This window comes from Zalophus californianus, chromosome 11 (assembly GCF_009762305.2).
Source record: "Zalophus californianus isolate mZalCal1 chromosome 11, mZalCal1.pri.v2, whole genome shotgun sequence".
Lineage (NCBI taxonomy): Eukaryota > Metazoa > Chordata > Mammalia > Carnivora > Otariidae > Zalophus > Zalophus californianus.
In genome coordinates, this window is record NC_045605.1 from 88,271,803 (window position 1) to 88,291,365 (window position 19,563).

General features: G+C 50.0%; 1 protein-coding gene across 3 annotated transcripts in view; it reads left to right on the plus strand.

The window, feature by feature from the left end:
• Positions 1-17,319, plus strand: part of LDLRAD3 (low density lipoprotein receptor class A domain containing 3) — a 220,788-nt gene extending 203,469 nt beyond the window's left edge. For all 3 annotated transcript variants that reach the window (XM_027580798.2, XM_027580799.2, XM_027580800.2), the window contains 2 exons: positions 12,106-12,451; positions 14,319-17,319. In XM_027580798.2, the coding sequence (XP_027436599.1) occupies positions 12,106-12,451; positions 14,319-14,559 (587 nt within the window). In that variant the 3' untranslated portion in view covers positions 14,560-17,319. The remainder of the gene's footprint in view (positions 1-12,105; positions 12,452-14,318) is intronic.
• Positions 17,320-19,563: the final 2,244 nt, after the last annotated feature.

Consider the following 19,563-nt stretch of genomic DNA (forward strand, 5'->3'; position numbering starts at 1 on the left):
ATGGCTCAAGTCGGGTTGTCGAAACGTCAAGGGCCACATCAGAGAGGCCTTTGGAGGCTGTTGTTAGGAAGTTGGATTTCGAGGACAAAGCAGCCATCTTATTGACTTCCTAAAAAAAGCTCTCTGCATGCCTTGTGGAAAATGGAGAGGAGCAAGATTGGACAGTGCGAACCAGCTAGGAAGTTCATATGGGAATCTAAGCAACAAATCGTGGTAACATGTCCCAGAATCTGGGAGCAGAGTTGGCAGGACCTGCCCCTGGACACGAGTTGGTCATGAATGGAAAAGGAAAGGCAGGACCCAGCTGGGACATCTGGCTCTGGGGGGGCGGGGGGGCGGGGATGCCCCTGGGGGATCGTAACAGATATTTGATGCTATTTGTGTTCTCAGCTCCCACTAATGAGATCTTATTTGCCACGAGGATGGCATGCCTGAGGTAGATTCTCCCTCTCCCTGATTTTTAAGGTGAGCTTCTCCCTGCAATGCTGTTTGGGTATGATTACGCGGGACTCACGAACTCATCAAAGCATCACCCCCCGCCCCCTGCATCCTGCTTGAGTTAGCAGGATTCTGCTCTGGCCACTGACGCTGCAGGCTCCACAGACCTGAGCCTTATTACTGGACCAGAAACCAACTGAGCATCAAGTTCAAAGAATGTCTGCTGAGCATTTAATTTTGCAACTTGCACCAAAGCTCTAGGTTAAGAGATACAATAAACAGTAGAAAGAGTAATTCTGCACGGTCCTCCTGACTCAGCAGATTGCAGGAGGCCGGGGCTTCCATTGGAAGCAAGCACACACGTGCACACGTGTGCAGGGGCAGCCTCTGTTGTCAACTGGGGGAGCCCGGGTTGCCCGAAGCCACTCTGCACACAGCAGAGAGAGAGTGCCCCGGGGGTCTCCCGTTTGATGGTTGGAAAGATGAGAACATGGATCCCAATCCTTGAGCTCATCACCAAGCCCCACACCCCTCCCGCGCGGCTCCCACCGGCCTTTGCTTCCTCTGGTCTGCAGTAGAAGAGGCACCAAAGGTCTAGATTACCATCCGCCCCTCCCGCTGCCTTCCACTGCGCTCGTCCATTGACATTTTTAAAAGCCATGACACAATTGAACAGAGTTCTAAAAAGGCCATCTGGGCCTTTGCTCCAATTACCCTCGGCACTGAGTTTTGGTAGCGATCTGAGTTCCTAATAAAAAATGCCCTTTTCCACCTTAAGCAGCCAATTAAGTTCCTGATCCTCCAGCGAGTTCTTTAAGTGCCCTGTGCCTGTTCCTTAGCAGAGGCCCTTCACCAGCTCGCTCCCCAGGTTATCCCTGGCACCCTCCCTCATCAGAGGCCGAGATCAAGCTCTGAGGGTGTGCAGCAGTCCTTAGCAGGCCTCAGAGAGCTCTGGGATCACAGGTGGTTTCCACCAAGCCAGGACGCCCTCCTTGGCAGGAGCAGTTTATAAATTAGGGGCCACTGGCAACACTGTCTCAGTAGAGCCTGCTGAAAATGCAGGGCCTTTCAAGGATGCTTCCCTGCCCCCTTTGCCCAAGAGTAGGCGTAAGTGAGGGGCGGGGAGGGCCCAAACCCCTTTGATCTCTTAGGATAAGAACAACTGAGAATTCCCAGGAAGATGTCTGCTTCCATCTGTCTTCAGTTCTACAACTTTCTTGTGTCTTTTTCCCCTCCCCTCTCTCTCCCATTTTGCATCTGATCTCCTGGCGCTTGTCTCCTGGCCCTGGATGGTCCTAGAGTCCTAGCTCCCTCCTGGCAGATGGGTCCCCTGATTTCCTTTGGGCTCAGGCTGGCCCGGCTCCTGCCGGGTCCATCTGATGCAGGGCAGGCTGGCAGCATGGATCCCCCCCCACCCTGCAGTTAATTTTAGAAACTTGAGTTGCCCTGGTAATGGTTCAGTGGGGTTTTCATGGTTCTCTTTGGATTCAACCATTTGCTCGTCTGCCCTTTAAAGTAAACTTTTTCAGTCCGTAGTTAAATTGGGACACCAGATGTGCTTGGACTAGGGACCCATAAAGGTGCTGCAGCCCCCACGGGATTTTTTTTTTTTTTTTAAACAAGAAAGTCAGGTTGGGTAGGGGATGCTTTTGGTTTACAGTAGCCAAGACAGCTCCTGGAAGCTTCCGTGCTGGAGAGAATGGGCCATAGCCAGTAGAGGTCATCGGGGAGCTGGAGAGAAGTGGGTCCCAGGGCCTGTCTGTGCAGTGAGCTCCTCCTGGTTAGGTCTCTGCTGTTTTGGGTCTAGAATCCCCAGCACTGAGCACACGGCCTGCCGCACAGTCTGGGCCACGTAAGTGGATAAACGAATGTGCTCCTGGCCAGACTCTCCTCCTCAGCTCCTCCCTTCCATCCTTGGAGAGAGCGTGGAAGTCTAACTGCTAGCCCACCAGGGAGTGTCAGTTCCCTTCATTCCTTGGAAGGCCACAGCCTCTGTGTCCCTAAAATCCTGCCGGCCTTCCTGCCTCCCTGGGCGGTGGTCTTCTTCGCTAGCCTGCACTCACGAGGCCCTTTCTAACCACGTGAGGGGACCAGCCTGCACAGATGCTAGGAAGTCACAAAAGCGAGCTCACTGTCAGCTCACTTGGCTCCGATTTCACACAATAGCCTCTAACGTTCATACCAACTCTGCGCTGGGTATGGGTTTTTAATCCGTTTTACAGAGGACACTTAAAAAGGTGCAGTCAACTGCCTGAAGTCACTCAGGTGGTCTGTGGCAAAACCAGAGCTCTGAGCCAGTCGGTCAAAACCCCAGACATGGACTTAACCACCTTTTTAGTTGGATCCTGCTCTCCCCATTCATGCGCCACCTTCCCTCCCTATGTGAACACACGGGTGCATGGTGGTATTAGCCACTGTCAGGCAGGGTTGGGAGTGGCGGCAGAGTCTGGTCAAGTCTGCAGGTCTCCACAGGCTTGGCCTGGCCTGGTTGGCTCTGGGCACCATCTTGGCTACTTTGGGAGAGGAGCCCACGTGTGTGGGCTCCACACCCCCAGCCCTGTGAGGTGGTAGGTCTCTAGATGACTCTGGGAAGGGGTCACGATGCCCCCATCTAATTTTTGAGAAGGAAGGTTCTGGGAGGATGGGACTGTGTTTTTGTACACCGAACACTTGCACAGTTCTCTACAATCCAGAGCTTTCTACAATCCTGGGCTGGCAGAGCTTCTACCTTGTGAATTTCTGGGTGTTGGTCAGACAGACCAGGGCTCTAGTCTCAGCGCTGTCACTTCCCAGCTATGTGACCCGGGACTCATGACCTGACTTCTCTGGGACTTACTTTTCTTACCTGTGAGGCTGAGCTCCTAGCCATGAAGCACTTGGCACATAAGGGGCTCAGTCTCACATGGAAGACGCAGTGCTTCTGGCAGGAGGACAGCATGCTGAGACCAGACTTTGAGAGCCACCAGCATTAGAGATGCTCTGCCCACTTCTCCCAGCACAGTTGTACAGACCACCCTCTGGGGCACAGGGGATACAGGGATGACTGAGCAGAATACAGCTCCGCCCACCCAGGGTTAGATTCCAGTTGGAAAGAGATGACTGCATATAAATACAGTGGACATGACAGGTGGTGTCAAGTGTCGTGAAGCAAGAGAAGGTCAGGGAAGGGGATGGATGGAGCGGCATGGCAGTGGCTCGGGAAGGCCTCCTGCTAACACTGACCTAGGAGCAGGGAGCTGGGTGGGATAGAGTCTGAGCAGATGCCCTGGGAGCAGCATCCGGGGCAGAGAACACAGCAAGGGCAAAGGCCCTGGGGAAGGCATGTGCTTGGCATGTTCTGAAACCACAGAAAGGAGGCCAGTGAGTGTGCAGCACAAGAAGCCAGGGAGGGGCAGAAGAGGAGACCATGGTGAAGATTTGGACTTTATATTGAGTATATGGCGAGCTGCTGGAAAGTGCTGAGTAGGGGAGTGACACAAACAAAGGCATTTAGGTTCCAGAAGGTGCGCTGTGCAGCTAAAGAAACAAAGGCTAGAGGGTGTGTGGGGGCGGGGCGGAGACCACCGCGGCCGGGACAAGGGTGGCTGTGCTGGAGGGTGTGTGCGGGTGCTCATTGGGATCAGCTGTGTCTTGGGCTCTTCTTTGAGGAGTCCTCATCCTGAGGGCACTGGGAGCGCTGGGACGGGGGCACCAGACCCCAGGGTATGCAAAACAGCCCTTCCCTCTGGGGTGTGGGGGCCCCGAGTCGTATTGCTGAGACTTGCTGAAATCTCCAGAAGGGGGCAATTCACTCATGTCAGTAAAGCTCCTTCTTGGGAGCCCCTCTCGTAATGTTTCTCTCTTAAGCCACTTGCCCTAAATTATTCAGAAAGTTGTTGCATTCAGAGGCTCCAAGGGCGCCCACTCAGCAGTTCCCTGGGTAATCAGGTTTCCCGGGCAGGCGTCGCACCCGTGAGCTGATCTGCAGGAGCCCTGCGAACTCGCAGACCCAAGGCAGCCTTGGGCTTCACGCACGTTTGAGTAGGATCAGCCCCTGCCGACTCCGTCTTGTCAGGTGTCAGGGGGCCAGGGTGTCATGCAGTCCTCCGGGCACAACCTCACGTCTCTCACTCAGCAGCTGCTGCAGGGTTGAGGCTCCTGGTGCTGGGCCGGCTTCCGTCAGGGACCGTGCTGCTGAACCCTATCCGGGCACCGCCTCCCGGGGGGGGGGGGGGGGCTGCTCTGCACCGAGAGGGGAGGGGGCCGAGGCATTTGCTTCCCAGCGTCCGCCTCCTGAGTGGCTAGCGGCAGCCAGAGAACTTCCTCCTGACAATAGGGCCAGGGATGCCCCTATCTGATTTGTAAAACGACAGCTTCCAGAATGATGGGAATGTGCTTTTTTGGAATATGATGGGGGGTCCTGTCCATCTCAGATAGCACCGAGGTTGGTGAAATAACCACATCCTCTCATGAAGCATCACAGTGAACTTTTGCCTGGTAAAGCCCTGAGAAGTCCTGTACTGTAGCTATCAGTCATACCTAGGGTTCGTTGGGGCGCCTGGTGGCTCAGTCGGTTTTTCTGCTGGGAAGCTATAGCAGTAGTTGTGAATAGTAACCGAGGCTTTGGAGCATGTGGGCACATTACTTCACCTCCCTTAGTTCCCATTTCCTCTTCTATGAAGTGGTCTGCTTCATAAGATGGCATAGTTGTTGCCTAGGTATGCCGTAACAAACTAGCACAAACTGGATGGCTTAAAACAACAGAAACGTATTCTCTCGCTGCTCTGGAGGCCAGAAGCCCCAGATCAAAGCAGTGGCAGGGTTGGCTCCTTGTGGAGGCTCTGAGGGGACCCGTCCTTGCCTCTCTCCTTGGCTTGGGCTGCACAGCGTAACTCCCTGTCTCCGCCTCACACAGCCTTCTCCCTCGTGTGTTTGGTGTCTTCCTGTTTCCTCTTACAAGGACACTCGTCACTGGATGGAGGGTTCACCCTCATCTGGGATGATCTCGTTTGGAGAGCTTTACCTTAATTTTATCTGCAGAGACCCTTCCTCTAAACAGATCACAGTCTGTGATTCCAAGTGGACCTATCTTTGGGGTGGGGGGACATCTTTCAGCTTATGACCGAAGGTGGAAGGAATCTAAGGGTGAATATACATACAACACAGAAGATACTGCTGGTAGGGCAAGAACTGCTGTGATCATTATTATGGTAATATCATTATTATTACTCTGTTTTCGAGTCCAAAGCCAATATGGGTGGTGGTGGTGGTTAGTATTATTCGTGTTATTATTTAATTCAAATCAGGAGTGGGGTATAGGTCCCAAGGCAAATAGTGTTTCTCTCTCCAGCCCTAGACTTCTTTCCCCATACCTCCTGCGGGTTGGTGCTGGGAAGCCAAGGCAGAGTCTGAATGCCTGGCCAACAACGGCCGTGTGAGCCATTGAGGGTCCTTCATTCAAAGAATTTTACAAGAATCGCACAGTGACACGGACTGATGGGTGTGTTGCCTGAAGGATTGGAAGACAAGAGGCTGAAGATGGAAAGACCCCCAAGGCAGTTTCTCTTCCTAGCCTGGGCATGGATGGGGCCATGCAGTTGGAGCCCAGAAGGAGAGACTGGAGAAACACCACACAGTAGAAATTGACCACACATAGTGGCTCCACGTGGACAGAGAAGAGAGCTCAAGATAGCCCGAGTGTTCAGACCTGGGAGAGCAGAGGGCCAAGGACATGACCAGCATCTGGGAGTTTGTCCTAAGAAATGACACCAGTGACCACAGGTCACTGACTTATTCAACACGTGTTGAGCACCAGTTACAGAATGGTGGAAAAAGCAAGCCTGGCTCCACTCTTATGGCTCTCGTGGTCCACATGGTCTACCTGAATGGTGTTGTACATTGTTGGTCATAACAACAACAACAAAAACAGGAAGCAACCTAAATGTACATCAGCAGAGTGTTGGTTGTAAGTTGTGATGCATCTATATAGTGGGATCCCACACAGCTACTCTTTAACAAAGGTGTGGGTGGATGAGGAAAGATGTCCATACACAGAAATATCTGTATAGCAGGAACAAAAGTACTTGTGTGTGTGGATGTGCATGGAGAATAGTTTTGAAGGGTACACCCTGTAGATCAAGAAACTACAGCCCGTGAGCCAAGCTGCTGCCTATTTATGTAAGGGACACAGCTATCCTCATTCACTGATGTATTTCGTCAACAACTGACTTTGTACGACAACAGTGAAGTTGAATAGTTGTGAGGGAAGCTGTGTGCCCCACAAAGCATGAAATATTGACCATCTAGCCCTTGGCAGAAAAAGGTTGCAAACCCTGGTCTATACCAAACTCTTAACTGTTTTGTTCTAGTAGGTTCAGGGGAGGGAGGGCGATGAACATTTCTATTTTGCTTTTAATTTTAATGGATTTTTTTTATTTCCCCCCAACTCTTCATGGATTTTTTTAATCAGAAAAAAAGTTCAGTTTGGGAGATAAAGAAGCATACAGGACTCACAATAACTGATTTTGACACTTACTATAAAGCTCTAGTTACCAACACGCTTATTGGCACGAAGATTGGTATATGGTTCAATCAAACAGAATAGAGCATGGCTAGCCGTGTTAAGTGGTGGTGAGGATGCAGAGCACTTGGGGGGATGCAGAATGGTGTGGCCGCCGTGAAGAAACAGGGTGAGAGTTTCTTACCAAGTTCAACGTACACTTCCCGTGTGGCCCAGCAGCCTTACCCCTAAGGCATAAACCCAAGAAATCAGAAAATATATGTTCATGCAACGATCTGTATTCCAGAAACTGGAAACAACCCAGTTCCCTCCCTGGACACAAATATTGATCCCTGCGTACTGCGGGGTGCGACTGCACGTTCTGAAGGAGGGCAGTACTGATGCTCAGAAACGTGGAGGAATCTCAGGAGCACCACGCCGAGCAGAGGAAACCAGACACAACAGGCTCCATACTGTATGATTCCAGTGACAAGCCTTGCTGGAAAAAGTAAATCCATTTGGGCAGAAAACAGATGAGTGTTTTCCAGGGGCGGTGAATGGACTGCAGAAGAGCACGAGAGAACTTCTCGGGAGGGATGCAAAGGTTCCGTATCTTGTTGTGGTCGTGGTTATGCAACTGTTCTGTTCTGTGAAACTCTTCTCACTGCACATTTTAAAAAGGGACGTTGGATTGTGTGCAAATTATAGCTTCCTCAAGCAACCTGACTTTTTAAGATATGTAATCTGGAGAAAAAGACACTTTAAAAAAAAAAAAAAAAAAAAAGGCACACAGGAGTTGATCTTTCAGAGGAGTGATGAGGAGTCAGTTTGAATGGGACAGCGAACATTCCAGAACAGGACTCCAGAGGTCAGGTGGGAGGCGATGGTGCCATACTCGGGGAGTGGGGAGTCAGTGGGGGTTGTCAAGTGAGTGAGTGACTGTGAGGCATGGACCCCAAGGGGTCCTCACATTACAGGGAGAGAAGGAAGGAAAACAAACAGACACGTCAGCTTAGGCAGTACCAAAGGTGGTGGACAATAGGCATGGTTTTAGAAGGGACAATGTAGTACAAAGAGTAGAAAGTAGAAAGGAGTAAATAAATCTCCCTTCACCTCTCTCCTCCACCCTGGGACCTCCCAGCATTACCAGTTCCCTGCGGCCACCTAGAAATATTCCATGCGTTCTCTGTTGAGCTTTGCTTCTTTTCATGGGTCAAGATCTCTTTCAGATTGTTCCCCATCAGCATATGTAGAGCTGCCCTGATCTTTTAAATAGGTGTGGAATCATATGGAGGCACCATGGTTAATTTAGCCCGACTGCCATTGGGAGACATTCAGATCATTCGTGATATGGGTGCTATTACAAATGATGCTTCAATTAATATGCATATTAAAAAGTTACTTCTCGTGTGCGTGAGTCTGTCTAGTAAACAGATTCTTGAGGGTGGAATGGCTGGACCAAAGGACACGTACATTTTTATTTTGATGTGTATGGTGAACCCCGTCACCACCCTGGGTGATACCTGTTCACCCTCCCACCAGCCGCATTCGTGAATAATAAATAGTTAACACCTGTCATCCCAAGACCTGGCCCACAAAATGGGAAATTCCAACTTTGCCTTTGCCAGTGTGATAGGTGAGAAATTGTACCTTTTAGGAAATTCGATTTGCTTCTGGAGGAAGGAATGTTTTAGAAGCAAAGGAACACCACGTCTCAAGCGTCACGTTCCCCCCCCCCCCGCCCCCCACTTTGCCTCCATCAGCCCAGACAGCACCTCTCTGTGCATTAGGAAAAGGCACGCCTCCTCAGGACACTTGACTGCCACCTGCCAGAAAACTGTTGTGATAACTGTAGAAATCTGTGAAGATCCTGAGGCGAAGAAGAGCCCCGGAGCTGGGGACAACACAGCCCGTCCTCCCACACGCAGCGGCGGCAGCTTCTGGCAGTTTCGAGAGTGCAGTGGTCTCTGGGTGGTGACCAGATTGCCTGCAATAACACAGTCTTAGCGGCAGATTTGGGACAGGAATTCAAGCTGTCTGACAGCGGAGCATGAGGGCATTCGCTTGAGGGACAGCCAGAATAAATGGAAACTTCATTATCCATGGATTATGCACTTAGAACTCAGGGCCCAGGCAACTCTGATATTAGTAATTTGGCCAGCAGGCTCATTAAGCTCTTAAGAAAAGTGAATCTAGTTAATGAATTAATACAAGATGACATTTTACACACAGAGCAAAAACGAGACCAGGCACCACTGAGTTACATAACATCATAATTTCTCGAGTAAATGTGATTGCCGCTTCTTGCCTGCCAAAGTGGGCCAATCTGGAGAGAGCCTGCTTTCGGAGACACAAATGAGACTGTTAAGATTTGCAATCATTTCATATTCCATTCATTTTAAAGCGCTCCCTCTTGTATTCTTAAAACTTGAAGTGGTTACACGGAAGTCAGTGTTTTAAAATCCCCGGGCCTATTTGTTTTCGAGAGGAAAATCCACTGGCTTTCATTTCCTAGGAAACACAGCCCTCTAAAGAGGAACTCACTCCACCCTTACTTACGCCCTCCTCCATCCTGCCCCCTGCAAAGGGGACTCTCCCCGCCTCTGCCTCTGAGAAGTTAGTGTGAGGATAATGGAAAGAATGTGACCACTCAGAATTAGCATGAGCCAGTTTGAGATGATGAAAAGTTCCATGAATGTACTCAGTGCCACTGAACCAAACCCTTAAAAACGGTGAGAATGGTAAATTTTGTTCTGTACATATTTTACCACAATAAAAAAGCAAAAAGAACTAGCATTGACTGAGGGCAAACCTTTGCCAGGCACTATGCATATATATTGTATTTTACCCTCCCAAGAATCCAAGGACTTGGCTACTGTGATTTACCCACCGCTGCCACCACCATTTTAAAGCTTTTTTTTTTTTTTAAAGATTTTGTATTTATTTATTTGACAGAGAGAGAGACAGCGAGAGAGGGAACACAAGCAGGGGGGAGTGGGAGAGGGAGAAGCAGGCTTCCCGCGGAGCAGGGAGCCCGATGCAGGGCTCCATCCTAGGACCCTAGGACCATGACCTGAGCCGAAGGCAGACGCTTAACGACTGAGCCACCCAGGCACCCCACGCCACCACCATTTTAAACTTGGAGGCACCCAAGGCTCCTAAGAGTGCAGTCACTTGCTTGAGCAACAGCTAGAAGTGATGGCCCCAGGATTCGAGCCCTCAGCTCTGCGCTGGAGATCACAAAATAAAGAGGATATTTTCTTTTAAGCCTGAGCTCTCAAACATACACGCGTGCACACGAGCTCCCACCCACTTTTTAGTTAGCTAAACTGAGAGCAGACGGAACTCCACCAGCAACCTCCCGAGTGCCACAGCTAATTGTCTCAGGAAAAATCCCAGATTGCTTCTGTCCCTCCACTGTTGGCAGCACACTCTGCGTTTTGTCGAGGAGCTTACTATACAGTTAATCCTTGAAACAGTGGCTTCCCAGAACATCGAAGCTTTTCACTCCTGGTTGAGTGTGACTGGAAAGAAAATGAACACAAAGCCTGGAGCTTGAGGGGGGAAGATACTCATTTGTCGCAGATTTGGATCATTTTGGGAATCAAGAGATGCTTATATCAGGAAAGGAGAGGAGATAGAGTGTTTCCCATTGTGTGGTTTTTTTTTCACTAGAGACCTATCGGTTAATTCACCTCTGAGTCAGTTTGCCATCTGGAAAATAGGAATATAATAATAATAATAATAATAATAGGAATATAATAATAATAATAATAATGATAACACCTACCTTCCCAGAGTGTGCGAATACACAGATAATTTTCCCACTGAGTTGAGGCATGTAGTGAGGGCCTGCACCATCCTGCAGACTGACTGGGGATACTGTGACGAACAGAACAGGTGCACGTCTAGTAACGAGGGATTAGAAAAGCTTAGCACACAGCGGTCCCTGCTCCTGCTGTTATATCACAGCTACATTTTTCCTGTGGATCCTTGAAAACCTCAGTGCTGCAGAGGTGAGACGGGTACAGGGGGTGGCCACCAGATTTGCTCACTTGGGCTGTATTTCGATTTTTCGTCCAGCTGGGCCACAGCAGTGGGTGGTTGTGGTTCCTCTGCAGAAACAGGGGGTCCCTAGCTCTCGACGAGGAGGGGCTACGCTGGTTTCCTGGGCCAGCCTGCACCCGGTCTTGGTTGCCAGGCGTGTCCCGCTGACTGGAAAGCCCCTTCCTCACCTGGATGTTTGAAGCATGACTTGTTAGTACACTTGGAGAGGGGGGTGTTGGCAACCTGTGGGGGTCGGACGTGTCCCAGACTTTTGCCTGAGGGCATCTGAGGAAATGCTTGCAGATTGCCTAGCGGGTCTGGTCGGGGGTGCCGGACACAGTGTGGGGGCAAGGCGCTGGTGTCAGACCAGTCTTTACCTCCTAACCCTGGGACCCTCGTCAGGGGGCTTGGACCTTCTGAGATGCACTTTGCTCCCCTTAAAAAGAAGGTGGCAGTTACTGCACCCGATGCACGGAATTGCTGTGAGGCGAGTAGAGGGGATAAAGCATGTGTCTGTCTGTCTGGAACACGTACCTGTCGGGCAGGGTCCGCTGTTGTTGGAAGCGCACAACTCTCCCCACTTTACAGATGGGGAGATTACAGAGATTACAGCACGGAGAGGCTACCACGTTGCAAGGGGCACCTAGTGCGTTCGAGACTGCACAGTGGCAGCGATCTGAACCTAGTCTGGTTCCGGAGTCCCTGATGTTCTCCTGTGCTCCACTGGCTCTCTTTCCTGAAAGCCTGGCCTCGGGCCGGGTGTAAAGTAAGCACACGGCAGACACAAGGAACCCCAGACGCGTACCGACCAGTGTTCTTCACTTCTCTACACATTTCTGGTCAATTTCCAGCCCTAGGCAACCACTGACCCATTTTCCGTCTCTATAAATTTGCCTTTCCTGAACATTTCATGTAATAAGGGACTAATATTCCGTCGTGTGGCTCTCCCCCGTTTTGTTCAGCCATTTGCCAGTGCCGGGATGGGGGGCGGGAGGTGGTTTTGGGCTTTCTGGCTGCTGGGAATCAGGTTGCTCGCAACACTTGCATGCACTTGCTGGGACTGCGTCTGAAGCAGGCGGGCGAGCCAAGGCGGTAAGTTCTGTCCCCTTCTCTCTCCCCGCCCCCCCGCCGGGGATTCTCAGAGCCGGGCAGCGGGCAGGTGTTCGTGACGTCGGAGAACCAGCTGGTGTACTACCCCAGCATCACCTATGCCATCATCGGCAGCTCCGTCATCTTTGTGCTGGTGGTGGCGCTGCTGGCGCTCGTCTTGCATCACCAGCGCAAGAGGAACAACCTCATGACCCTGCCTGTGCACCGGCTGCAGCATCCGGTGCTGCTCTCCCGCCTGGTGGTCCTGGACCACCCCCATCACTGCAACGTCACCTACAATGTCAACAACGGCATCCAGTACGTGGCCAGCCAGGCCGAGCAGAACGCTTCCGAAGTGGGCTCCCCGCCCTCCTACTCAGAGGCCCTCCTGGACCAGAGGTGCGTTCTTGGCGGGGGCGGGGGGAGGTCATCGATGGGAAAGCGGGGTGTGGGCACCCAGCTGCTGGCAGCTGCAGCAGGGCCTGGCGTGTCCTGGGTCCTGGGTCCTGGCAGGACAATTCACACGCAGCCTCTCTCTCTCTCTTTTTCTTTTTTTAAAGATGTTTATTTATTTATTTGAGAGCGAGAGAGATCACGAGCAGGGGTGAGCAGCAGAGGAAGAGAGAGGAGCAGCCTCCCCGTGGAGCAGGGAGCCCGATGTGGGACTTGATCCCAGGACCCTGGGATCATGACCTGAGCCGAAGGCAGACGCTTAACCCACTGAGCCACCTAGGCGCCCTGTATCATCTCATTTAATCCTCTCTGCAGGTCGCTGGGGGAGGGCCTCAGTTTTTACACATGAGAAAATGGACTCTGGGATTTTAAGCAACTTGTCCAAGGACATAGAGCTAGGATCCTGGCCACCTCAGAGCCCTGTTTCTGCCTGGTAATGCCACTCTGACCCGTGTCCAGGCCACTGGCTAGCCTGGCGCCTCACCTGCTACCACAGAACAGTGGCCAGGCCGTATTAGAGGGTTGGTTTGTACTGTGAATGAATGAATGAATGAATGAATGAATGAATGAATGAATGAATGAATGGGTTCCTTGCTTGGCTCCATTTATAAAATAAAGGAGGTAGCATAGCGCACTCTCAAGCTTTTTAAAACAATAGGACCCTCATTACAAATGGGATTGTACCAGAAAGCGCAACAGAGTCAAAAGGCAGGATTCTCTAGTGGAAGCAGCTGGTGGACCTGAATCCTGCCGGTTCAGCCTCCTCCTCCCTTCTTTGGTGACCTCCAGGTTATCCCAGAGAACCCATGTTGAAGTTCGATTGGCTCTAGGTCCCCTGTGCTCTCCTCCTCTGAGCCCAGGGCTCAACGTGTGTGCCGAGAGGCATTTTGCAGGTCATGCCCCCGGGCTGACTGGGCAGCTCTTGGACCCTCTCCTGCGGCAGCTCTTGTGTTATTTAATCTTTGTTTTTCCTCCCCATAAAACGTGGAGGTGACATTGGAGGGCAGTGCTTAAGGACATCTTTGCAAATAAGGGGAAGAGCCCAGGACCTCCCTCACCACTCAGCCTCTTCATTTGGACCAGCCAATGTAGAGTCAAGTTAAAGTTGCCAAATCCGAAGACGGAACACCTGGGTTTCGATCCCAGAGCAGCTGCTTACTAGTTATTTGTGATCCTACGCAAGTCATTTCATGCCCCCTTGCCTCTGTTTACTCCCTTGTACAATGGGCGTAAAGGTAACGCCCACCTCTTAGTGTTCTCGTGAGCGTTAAGTAAGGTAGTGCAGGTAAAGCAGGTAGCACGGTGCTTGGCTCGCAGGATGCCTGCAGGAAGAGCTGCAAAATAAACTGTCTTTTCTGCAAAGTTACTGCACAGCAAGCCAGTGTCCCTACTGTCCCTTTCATCAATGGGAAGATCCCCGCTCACCCAAGCCCAGCCAGCCAGGAAAAGTTGGCTTTCAGTAAGAACCCCAAATTCTGTGGACCATCAGAGGTTCAGAACGCCCGAACAGCCGGCCAGCCGCTAGGCCCCAGGGCCCCTCCCTGGCTGGTGCCGGGCATCCTCCCCCCTGGGCCGACCCGGAGGACGTGGTTTGGGCACTGCCCATTCGGCAGGCGCCAGCCACAGCACCCCGACCTTGCCCCGTTCCCTTGGTCTTGTTGCAGGGGTTACCCTAGTCCACGGATAGCCGTACTCCTCGGGGGTCCCATCGGCATCCCGGGGACAGGGGCGGAGGGGGATTTGGCTCCTAACGTGTTGTCTTCCCTCTGCTCTCCCCTGCCTCTCTTGCCCCATCCTGCTCTCTCCCTTGCAGACCCGCATGGTACGACCTTCCGCCTCCGCCCTACTCGTCGGACACCGAGTCACTGAACGAAGCCGCCCTGCCCCCTTACCGCTCGCGCTCGGGGAGCGCCGACAGCGCGGGCTCCCAGGCGGCCAGCAGCCTGCTGAGCGCCGAAGAGAGCGGCCGCAGCCCCGGGCAGGCCGGCCCTCCTCCTGAGAGCGCCGCGAGGCCCAGGGACTCCGTGCCCAGCCAGGGCGCCGCAGAGGTCTAAATCCGCCGCTTCCACGGTCCATATGGGTCCATCTGCTCCGACTTGTTACCATCCTAACAACTTTCGCTCGTGGGAAGCTCCTCAGGGTGCCTCAAGGAGGGTGTCTCTCCGTTCCCCCTCCCACCCCCCATCCCCGCCCTAGATTTCAGGGATGTCCTTTCGAGGGAGACCTGGCGTTTTGCTGGCCTCTCAGGTGACCTGATGTATTGTGCATCTTGTCTGGGAGGTCACTCAGCCTTCAGGGCCCAGGATTATGACCTCACTTGTCATACCATTCTTCTGTGACTGGTGGCATCTTGCTGAATAGGCAGCCTCAGTCTGCAGGCAGCAGGGTAAGGCAGGAGTTGGGGAGTCCTCGAGAACGCAGTGCTTCCGTGCCATGGTGGATGTTCAGAAGGGCAGGAGACCCTGGACCACATTCTCCATGGGCCGCTGCCTTGCAGCTCCATGGGAGACGAGGGTTAGATGACCCTCCCAGGAGGCCGGCATGGATGGCCACCCTGGAGGAGTCCAGGTGAGCGTCAAACCCCACCTTGCACGCTCGTGCACGCTGTCCTCAGTTTGGCGGAGTGGTGGCCAGAGGAGGCGTTGGCCAAGAGTTATGCCCTTTAGCCATCAGCAGGGCCATTTTGGTTCTTTGAACGACTCTGAAACTTTCCCGAGAATCCTCATTTTGAGGGTTTTCTCTGCAGTATCTGTCCTCAGCCTCATCCCAGAATAGGCAGGGAGCCCCTGCCCTACATTCATCTGAGTTCTCAGCTCCTAAAATGCAGGCTATCGAGAGCCTGGGCCTGCTTAGGCCTTCCCTGGCTTCTGGATTGTCATCCCTCCAGCTGTGACCTGCCCGGAGCCAAGGAAGGAGGACCCAACTTGAATTGGCCAAAAATCTGATCTGGTCCTCTGTCCCTGGAAACCACTCCCAGCCTGTCTTGCCCATTCATGCAGCTTTCCACACTAGCTTCCCAGGTTACCTTAACTTCCAGAAGTCATTGTACCTGTGTGTTTGGACTTGAGGACACTGTGGTTCCTGACACGCGTGAGAACCATATTCAGTACCTCCCACCGGAGCCCCTGGCTCCCTGTGCTGCACACACTTCCATGCCCAAGGCCCAGAAACCAGCACCCTGATTCAGGATTCGTGTTAGGGTTAGAGTCAGGCTCAGGCTTCTTCTGACCTGCCATAGTTTCTCCTCTAAAAGACTTGGACAGTAGACAATTTGGAGTCGAGATTTGCCATTCGGACTTTTTTTTAATCTCTTAGAAATGCATTTGAAACAGTGTGTTTGTTTTTTCCCTTCTAGTTAAGGGATTATTTATATGTGTATAGGAAAGTTGTCTTCTTTGTTTGTTTCTCCTTGAGTGAGGTCCAAAGAAAGATGCGAAAGGAGATCACACCTTTGTCCCGCTGAGCCTCGATACCGAGTCACTCCAGACTGACCTCTGTGCCAGGCGTTTGTGCATTGTTGCACTTTGAGTTGCTATTTATCGAGTTCTTGAAGGATGCAGAAAGAGGGATGCCTTTCTCCCTCGGTTCATAGTCTCTGTGTTTATGCTTGCTTTCCTCTTTCTCTGTGCCCAGCCAGCTGCAGGGCCCACTCCCTGGAGAAATAGTGGGGAGAAATGTGGGCGTTCGTTGGCAAGAAACCACACTGATGGGGGACAAAACTGGAACCAGGTGGAGCCACTCCAGGCAGCGGTCACCCATTCAGGACTTCCTTACATAGCAGAAGAAATGTTCAGTGACCTCACTGATGCAAATTTCAGTGCAGCCTGCACGAGTGGGGGGACGAACGTGGCATTAATGATCCTGTTCTCGGGACTTTATTTTTTTTTTTTTTAAACCAAATCCAAACTGTGTTACAGGAAAGCTAGCCACTTGGTGATTTCTTTCTGTCTCTTTTAAGTTAAAGAAAAAGAGCCTAGTTGCTTGCATCTTTCATTTTTTTAAATAACACAAGTTATTTTCTGTGTGATCCAATAAAGAAAGAACTTTCAATGGGAGCCGGAGTGTGTTAGGAACTCTGGCTGAGCATTTCATCTCCTGTGAGTCAGAATGGCTTTATTTTTTCTCCCTTTGATGGGCCCGGCTTCTTTCTGGTATTTTGGAAGTTGTTTAGAGAAAGGGATTCTAATTTTAATTAATTGTGCAGTGAATTAATCTCACTCGCTTTTCTGCTTCCAGGCATCTTAGGAAAAACAAATGGTCTTAGTAGATAAGAAAGCCTATTAATGTTGTTGTTGTTGTTTTTAAATACAGGGACATTTTTATTATAGATGTGATTTTTTTAATGAATCTTTTTAAAAATCTATAAATAAGACACCAAAGCTGCAGGGGGTTTTTTCCTGTTTTTTTTTCCCCCTAATCAAGATGGCAAATGAGTGGCCAGCAATTTTTTTTTAACTCATTCCATCCAGGCTATTTTTTTATACATTGCCTAATTCTACAGCCGCCTGAAAACCATCTCTGCTCTTTTTTTCTCAAATGAGACCAGCAAGTTCTTTTTATTTTCATGTTCAAATTCGCATCCCTGTAACCTATAGCTTATCCCCTGACTCAGCCCCCACCCTCCAAAATTGGCTTTTTTAAAAAAAAAATGCAACGAAGTGGTTGACAAGGAGTGTGCGATGTTCAAAGTTGATGTAAACTGGAAAGTTTGTTGTGTGGTTGCTTTTCATGTTTTGGTTAGGTTTTGGTTTGGGTTTTTGTTTTTTTTTTGTTTTTTTTAATTTTTATATTTTCAAATAAACTTGCAGTTTCATTCTTTCTATTGGTGTGAATAGTTCTTTTCTTAAATTTTTTATTGTTATGTTAATCACCATACATTGCATCATTGGTTTTTGATTGGTGTGAATAGTTCTTAACCCATGTTTCTCCTCTATGGCAATATGAAGAGTGAACAGTCACTCCTCATGGCTTCTGCAGTGAATTTGCTCCATAATAAAATGAGAAAAAGGAAGAGTGTAGTGATGAGACCTCCAAATATGATGGGCGTTTAAGGATTCCATAGCTCGTGGGGTTGAAATACAGAAGTGAAGTCATGGACACCAGTGAGTATCATGGCACCCAGAATGTCATTTCAGAAGATGGACACTAATTGCCGTCACTAGCGTGCCATTTGAGGGAGAAGGACAAGTGACTGTGACAGCTGAAACAGATTCTGACCACATATTCAGGGGCACAGTCCAGCTCTTGAACAGGTAGCTGGTCCTTAGTTTTGAACCCCAGTGGCTCAGACTGGCCCCACCAGTGATGGTAACATCTTTGTGCTTTTCTCAGTCTCCTTTTGGAACTATATATTAATTGATGCGGCGCGGATAGTTTCCACAGAAAGTCAGGATGCCCAAATGATCACCCACGAGCAGGAGAAATAACCCTGGCCTCGGCCAAGACTGAAGTCCACATGGATTTCTAAACGCAGAATGTACGGAACCAAGGTTTAGAGCGTGTATTTGTCCCCAGGTGTCTCAAAAAGAAGACTGGGCTATCAGACAGTTGTATCCCAAGTATATACCAGGCCATGTCCTGCCGCAAGTGTTCTAGAGGAGACCTTCCTAAGCAGTATGCTCCAGAGGTTTGTCAAGATATTAACTCCTTCATCTCTCCCAGTACCATTATTTACTGGATGCCAGGATGAGGACATGGTTGAGAAGCAGAAATCAGTAAATGTTTTCTGTAAAGGGACAGATACTAAATATTTTTGGCTCTGCAGCCATATGGTCTCTGTAGCCATAACAAAAGTGGCCATAGACAGTAAATAAATGGGTGTGGGTGTGCGCCAATAAAACTATCTATGAAAATAGGCAGCTGACTGGATTTTAGCCCATGGGCTGGGATTCCCCAACCCTTGATATAGAAGAACATTCCTACATTGGGTTCATGAATCCATGGCTAGAGGCATTGTAGAAGAGAAACAGTATGTTAATGGCCTGGAATATTAGAACCCTTAAAATGGCACCAGTCTCCAAAAAATAAAAATAGGAGAGCTTATGAGGCAAGCAATTCAAGGACCTGTGAAATTAATTTTATTTGATCCTATAAGCTCTATTCCAGTGAATAAGAAAATACAGGATTAAGATAAGTGGAGACTTTCCCAATGAGGTCCTAAACAGTTGTTTTGAATGCAGAGGTCCTAGTCAAAAAATTACTCTCACTAGGGATTCTCTAACATGATAAACGGACACAACAGTCTGTCTTTCAGAGAAAGGTCCATGGCAATGAGTGCTCTGAGAAGTATTGTCCATATTCTCCATTTAGCTTGCCACCCTGAGGTGGCAAGAGGCAGTAGATTCAAAGAGAGAACTATAAAAAAGGAAGGGGCTTCAGATGTCTACAGTGGAGGTGTGATAAGTGCACCCAGTGAGACCCTCAGGAAAAATATCAGTGAGAAAATAAACTGACTCCCTTGACATCTTACAGTTAGGTAAGATCATGGGATCACCCCCCAATTACCCCCAAGTGATAGAAATCCAATTCATAACATGCTTAATTGTAGTAAATTTTAGAAAAGATACATTGGCTAATGCAACTAAGTCCAAGGTTGTGGAACTGTTGATTTCAGGTTGGGCTGGATCTAGTTGCTCAATAGCTGTCATTAGGAATCTGTTTCTCCCTCTCGACTTCAGAGCCCTGCTTTGCCCAGCATTGGTGTCATGGCCTTACCGTTAGGTGAAAAAGAGGGTCCTAGAAGATCTAAGTTTGCAATCTCAGAAAAAGAGATACTGTTTCTTCTCCTAGAGTCTATAGAAATTCCCTTAAATGGAGTTAATGACTGATCATCCTGGGTCATATGGCCACTACCGTGGGTGGGAATCAGTCTCTTGATTTACAGTCCTGCCAGAATTACATGAAATGGGAAAGGGGTGATTCCTATATGGGAGGGGCTGGTAGTAGACAAAATACCAATATGTCTACTGTAGAGCCTCACCAAGGAATGGGACCCACAACTGGCTGGCACAATTTCTGATACACATAAGAAAACGCATGTAACTTCATGCTTCAGGCAA